The sequence below is a fragment of the Brachyistius frenatus genome, unplaced genomic scaffold, assembly GCF_029030835.1.
Source record: "Brachyistius frenatus isolate BFR_SWC_R1_liver_20210118 unplaced genomic scaffold, ASM2903083v1 Contig_8, whole genome shotgun sequence".
Taxonomy (NCBI): domain Eukaryota; kingdom Metazoa; phylum Chordata; class Actinopteri; family Embiotocidae; genus Brachyistius; species Brachyistius frenatus.
The window spans coordinates 448,206-455,000 of NW_027210607.1; the positions used below are offsets into that span (position 1 = coordinate 448,206).

Sequence of the window (6,795 nt, forward strand, 5' to 3'; positions counted from 1 at the left end):
CCCCCCTCCCTTCTCCCTCCCTCCTCCCCCCTCCCCCCCCTCTCTCTAATGACCGTCCATTGGTGTTGTTATTGCGCGTCCCGTCCGTCCCTCCTCCCACTCCCACTCCCACTCGGGTGCTTCGGCCCTGCCCATGTTTTTGTATGTCGGGTGTCCGTCCATCGCCTGACGTTCAAGTTCGCCGGGAACGTCACGTCCGTGCACTTGAACTTGCACAGCTCGGAGGGGGGGGGAGGGGGTGAGGGGAGGGGAGGGGTGGCGGGGGAAGGGGGGGCTTTTGCCATTTTTTCCATCTCTCTCCCCTTCTCTCTCTCCATCCACCTCTCTCTCACTCTCTCTCTCTTTTTTCTCTGCTCTCCTTTCTCAAAAAAGCCATGACGGCGATCCCGCGATCCATCTTCGCCTCCACGCCATCTTTATATTATTTCTAATTTATTTGTATTTTTTTCTTCTTGTGGATGTCAAAGGCGTTGGATGAAGATATTTTTTGCCCCACCGGAGTCTCCTCTCTAACCCCGACTCTCCCCGATGTGATCCGCGCTGAACGCTGCCGCCGCCAGCCACCATGTCTCGCCGCAAGCAAGGCAAACCCCAGCACTTAAGCAAACGGGATTTTTCGCGTAAGTAAAGATGAAAAAAGAAAGAAAGAATGTTATTTCTGGCTCCCTTTCAGTTCATTCAGTAAAGGGTGGAAAGGGCAGCAAAGGTGGAGCTTGTGGACACCGGACGCACCGCTCGGACCCGCGGTCAACTGGACTTAACAGCGTGGCGAGAAAGTGCGACACCTCCGTGCGTAAAAGCCGCTCGGAGACAGCCCGAAAAAGAGAAAAAAGTTTTGTGTGTGGGTATACACTCGTTACAGCTTCTCTGTCACACGGAGAGAATGTGCATTCACAGGCTGTTAAATGCACTCGCTGTGGCTCCAGTGCCCCTCCGGTCGCTCCGGTCAGTGGAAACGCGCAGGGCTCCCGGTAGCAGACAGCGTCCTCTCCGCGGAGCTTCGTGGAGAAATCACCCCCGGAATATCGCTGCCTGATAGTTTTGCAGGCAGTTTATTCATCTGCTCGCTCTCGTTCTATTTTTGGATTATTTTCAGAAAAAAAAACTTGGAGGTGGATTTTTGGATAGGGGGGGAAATCTCGTGTCCGACTGTTTACAACTGCCTCCTTCTATCAGCAGCCCAGCAACACAAATCGATTTATTGTTACATACTTTTTAAAATCCTAGCGCCTCTTATGTAAAGGCTGTTTATTGATGTTTAGTTTAGAAGAGAAGCTTTTTTTTTTTTTCGTGAAACAGTCAGATGCTCCGCAGCACAGAGTTAGAGACAAGAAACAGCAACAGGACAGCAGCATATCTAGTCCCGTCTTTTGGTTATTTTCCCCTCAAAGACACATTTGGACCAACTAAAAAAAAATCAACTTAAGATTCCAATGCTTCACGTACAGTTAAGGTAAGACATGAATATTAGTTAATCGGTGTGTTGCAGCTGCAGTGTTTGAGGAAAAGCGACCAAATTCCCTAAATGTTTGTCTGAGTGAACATAATCGGTCTTTACGCACGGCGTTTATCGATCACCAAATCTTTATTTATTTCAAGTTAACTGGATTTATTCACACACACCAATTTGATATGTAACGAGAGAACAGATGAGTGTGTTTGGAAACTGCAGGGAAATTGGCAAAGTGGCGTTTATCACCGCACCATGTGCCGCACTGTGAACCTCCTCGCTGCTTTTCAGCAGCTGTCCAAGTGACCGCAAACATAAAACAAGAAAATATGTGGGCTTCATTATACACAAGTTCTTAATTATGTTTCGGTAAGTTGATTTGGCTGTTGCCCGTGTTTGATTTGGGTGTGTGAGAGAGCGTGTGTCCAGTATGGTGACAGGGCAGTCACCATGGCCATGTACCGTCGCTAGGAGGCAGAGCGTGATCAGAAAATCCAGCTCTGAACTTGAACCTGATGAGTTTCACCGCCACCCCTATCTACACGGGCTACTATTTGGCGATCTCTTTAGAATAAAGCGAGAGCGTACAAGACATGGGGAAGGGTGGGGTGGGGATGTGGGGGGCGCAGGGGAGGGGGGAGACCCCCCCTCCCCATCCCCATCTACATTTCCTCTTCATCACCTCAAACCCACTTTCTCTCCCTGTATCTCCTTTTTTTTGTGCATCACATTTTTACATACATGCGGGAGGCTGCAATCAGGATGCGCTGTTCCGCTCCAACATGCCTGCAGACTTCTCCTTTTACCCCTCAAACACCTCACTACATACACGCTTCATTTTGCATACAGATTTACATTTGTTACTAATGGAGCTCAGATTTCGGCCTGTCACTTTAAAGCAAACATTCATCCCCGATTACTTCTATATTTCTCGCAGATAATTTTGAGCCCACTAAGTTTCCAGTTTGTTCTTTAAAAAAAAGAATAATCAGGGTGAAATTAAGTTGTAAAATGTAACAAGACCCAGCAGTGTGTTTTTTACAGCTTAACATTTCCTCCTCCAGACTAAATTACATTATCAGTGATTTCCATATTTTGCCTCAAAGAAAATATTTTTTTAAATAGTTTATTTTGGGGACAGAGATCCAATCCTGCAGCAGTGAAGTTTTGTAGTTTTATACATTGATCAGACAGGTGGAAATTTAAAGACACACTTCACTGAAATTAGTTCTAATTGAAAGAACATTTATCATCATTTTTAGTGTTACTTTTTCTCCTTTAGAAAATTTAATAATATTATTCTGCATATTTAGACGTGTGAATTTAGTGTGCAGAGACACACAATCCTCTTCTCTGCTCCTCTCTGTTTATTTAACTGCACTGCTCTAAAAATAGACAAAAAGGAGTAATTTATACACGTTTCTGTTTCACTGAAATTGAACTTTGTGCACGGAGACCTGCTTTGTATTTAAAAACAAATCTTATTCAGGACTGTCACCCTCCCTCCCCATGCTCCATTAAACCCATCAAAATGTTTTTTTCATACCCCGGATATCCACTCCTGAGTTCAACCTGAGAGGTGAGGGGCTTATGTTGCTTTCATTAGGTTTTTTTTTTTTTATTGTTTTTTTTTTCTTTATCTGGTGAATTTAATGCCCCCCCCCCTTCTGTGTGCCCCCCACCCCTCCCGGGAGCTGTTGTGTAACTTCCGTTGTGTTGTGTTGACCTGAAGTTAAATCAAAGAGTAAGAAGGGGGGTGGGGGTGGGGAGGCTTGTCCTCGCGGGGTGTTGATGGGGTAGCGGCGGTGTTGGTGCGAGCTGGGAATTTATCATGTTATCTTCATGTCCCAGTTTGCGCACAGATGTCGCGCAGGATTGCGGCATTCAAATGATATTTCCTTGAGGGGATGTGGTCCATATTCCCCCCACCCCTCCTCTCCTTCTCCCTCCCTCTCCCTCACACACACACACACACACACACACACACACACACACACACACACACACACACACACACACACACACACACACACACACACACACACACACACACACACACACACTTGCATGCATTCCCACACAGACACACACTCAGTTGCACATGCATGCACAGGAGCTCTATCCTACCCCTGTTATCAGACAAAATCTGTACCAATCACCCAGACAGTGAAAATTAAAATCTATTTTTTGATTCTCAGTGGTCTTAAGTTCATTAAAATGTGAAATTGGCGGCTGAGTAAAGAAGGTCAACATGCATTAGGCGGCTAGCACAGAGTCAGATTCTTCACCTTGGACTGGAAGATTTTCTTAAAAAGAGGGACAGTGAATTATGTTCTCCCGTTTCGCTCCCCTAATTCAGCCGACCGCTCTGTTCGCACTGCTCTTCCTCCACTGCAGGACGAGTCTGGGCTCCACAAAAGGCTTCTTAAAAAAGTAGTCAGGAGTTAATCCGGCCTTGGAGGGGTGAGGAATCGGGTTGAACGGCTCATTTTGGGGCGATTTCCCGCTGTACGAGAGGCTGGTATCTAAGAACTATAAATCAGGCACATGTAATCAAGCTCTCCTTCTCCCAGACACACACACACACACACACACACACACACACACACACACACACACACACACACACACACACACACACACACACACACACACACACACACACACACACACACACACACACACACACACACACACACACACACACACACACACACACACACACACACACACTCTTTGTGCCGCCTGTCTTCCCTTCCCCTGCCCCGGCACATATGTTGGACATGTTTGTGACAGTTTTCCATGCTGCTGATTACAGGATCAAACCCTGTACAAACAAGGTTAGGCAAGACAAACTCTTCCACATATTTATTTTTTTGGTGAATGCTGTGTTTAACCATCATTTTCTAAGCTGCCTCTGTCATTGGCTATGAAATTGTAATCTTTGAGCAATCTGATTGGAGTTCTGCAGCTATTCAGGATATTATTTCCCACTATTTATTCGTGTGATGTGTGATCCACATCAGCATGCATTGTAATCATTTCCCCTCGATTACATGCATTTCTATCATTACAAGGCATATTTTCTCACCCTTTTATTCTGTGTACTGCAGTTCTGGCTTTTATTTAGCTTTGTGTGTCAAACTCTGCTCCTCTGTAACAGAAGGAGAAAGGTTTTTTTGGACTGCTCCTTGTCATCAATTCCCACAAATAGTTGTAGCAATATGTTCAAATTATAGGAGAGAAGAAGGAAAATATAAACATGTGGTTGTTGCTTTTTTCTGATCAGAAAAGAACCACTTTCTAATTTATACTTTTTTTTTTTTCCGCTCGCTCTCCCTTTTTCCTCCCACCCCTCTCTTCTTCCCCCTCTTCCTCTCCGCTTGTTCCCCCCTCTGCCTCGCCAGCAGCCGAGCCCCTCTCCACGGCCGTCGTCTCATCAGAGGAGCTGTCGGAACGCTGTTCGGAGCACTCGGAGGGGAGCAGCAGCCTCAACGGGCACCACCCGGGCTCGGCCGTGGGCCGGCTGGCCCGGCTGGGTCATGACGCTCACCCTTCTCTGGAGCAGGACCTGCTGACCTGCGGCCAGTGCCAGGCCACCTTTCCCCTGGCGGACATCTTGCTCTTCATCGAGCACAAGAGGAAGCGATGCCACGGGCCACCCTGCCTGGCTGTGGGCAGGGGACTGGACAAGCCCCCCTCGCCCTCCCCCGGCTTGGCCCTCACCCCCTCGCCCGCGCTGGGCTCCCTACGCAGCCGGAGGCCGGTGGAAGTTGGCGTCCAGGCCACACTGGCAGACGAAGACGAGGACCGGTTCTCATTGCCGCGGGGAATTTGCCCTAAACAGGAGCCCCTCCCAGGTAACCAGACCTGCTTTCTCACCAACCAACATACATCACCTTTGTCTTGACATAACCACAGCTGCTCTGAACTCAAACAAACAGGCTGGATCCTCTTTCTACAGGATGCCTGTCAGCCTGCGTGTGAATAAGGCGGTAAATTTAGAGTAAAATCAGAAAGAGTATTGTAAATAGACACTCAGTTGTTCTCTCTGTCTCTTCAACATTTTCAGAAACATCACTTGTTGAGGCATAATAGCATCCTACAGCTTGGAATCAGCTTTCCCTGTCTCGATTGTCCCCTCCTGATCGTTTTGGGTGCGCTCATTGCCCTGGATGGGAATGTGTGTGTTTTCTGCCATGTCAGGTCTTGTTTTCGTATCACTGACGCATTGTGTCTGTGTTGTGTTTCCACAAACGAGCGCAGTCTGCAGTCGACACGCTGCCAAGAGTTCTCCACCAAACCTCCAAACCCTGAGGGGGTCTGTAGTTGTCCGAAGAAGTTTATTATAATTTTTTTTGGAGGGAGACATGCACGGTCTTTGTTAAGGCAGGAAATCTGGTTGGCTGAGACTTGTTGGGTGTTAGTGGGGTTTGTCAGACAAAGGGGACAGAGGGACTTCACAGGTGGGGAGCAAATCCTCCAGAGTACGCCTCTGTTCTGACACACACACTGACTGGATTTAGGGTGGCTTTTTGTAAAGGGGTGTGTGTGTGTGTGTGTGTGTGTGTGTGTGTGTGTGTGTGTGTGTGTGTGTGTGTGTGTGTGTGTGTGTGTGTGTGTGTGTGTGTGTGTGTGTGTGTGTGTGTGTGTGTGTGATCTAATAATCAATCCAAGACTGACCAGTTGTCCTTCCACTGATCCACTGAATTCAATGTGTTTCAGTGAGTCTATGTGTGTTTTCCCAGTTTTCCCAGTTTATCCACAGTGACCAAATCCCACAGGGCAGTGGCAAAGAGACATGGGTGACCTTGACTTTGTGGTACCACTGGTCAGGGTTAGTGTGTGTGTGTATGTGTGTAGATGGGGGATCGCTGGCTGAACTTTATGTGTGTGTGTGTGTGTGTGTGTGTGTGTGTGTGTGTGTGTGTGTGTGTGTGTGTGTGTGTGTGTGTGTGTGTGTGTGTGTGTGTGTGTGTGTGTGTGTGTGTGTGTGTGTGTGTGTGTGTGTGTGTGTGTGTGACTTTCAGTCTGGGGAGTAACTGCAGTCCCTTTCTGGGATTGGGTGCATAGAATGTGCGTTCTTGCATAACATGTGTGTGTGATTTTGTGTGTGTGTGTGTGTGTGTGTGTGTGTGTGTGTGTGTGTGTGTGTGTGTGTGTGTGTGTGTGTGTGTGTGTGTGTGTGTGTGTGTGTGTGTGTGTGTGTGTGTGTGTGTGTGCCTGCCTCTCATGTGGCCCTAGCAGATGTGTCCTGCTCTCCGTGTGGTTTCCCCCCTCTTCCACTGCCACATCTTACCCGCCTAAATGCAGCCCAGCTCTCCATTGCTTTCATTCTTCTCCCT

General features: G+C 47.7%; 1 protein-coding gene across 2 annotated transcripts in view; it reads left to right on the forward strand.

Moving 5' to 3' along the window:
* The first annotated feature begins 267 nt into the window (after positions 1 to 267).
* The window catches only part of bcl11aa (BCL11 transcription factor A a), a 55,729-nt gene continuing 49,201 nt past the window's right edge, over positions 268 to 6,795 (forward strand). Inside the window, exons 1-2 of one of the 2 annotated variants that reach the window (XM_069689836.1) lie at positions 268 to 620; positions 4,858 to 5,310. In XM_069689836.1, coding sequence (XP_069545937.1) covers positions 566 to 620; positions 4,858 to 5,310 — 508 coding nt within the window. In that variant the 5' untranslated portion in view covers positions 268 to 565. The remainder of the gene's footprint in view (positions 621 to 4,857; positions 5,311 to 6,795) is intronic. The other variant, XM_069689837.1, reaches the window with a different exon arrangement.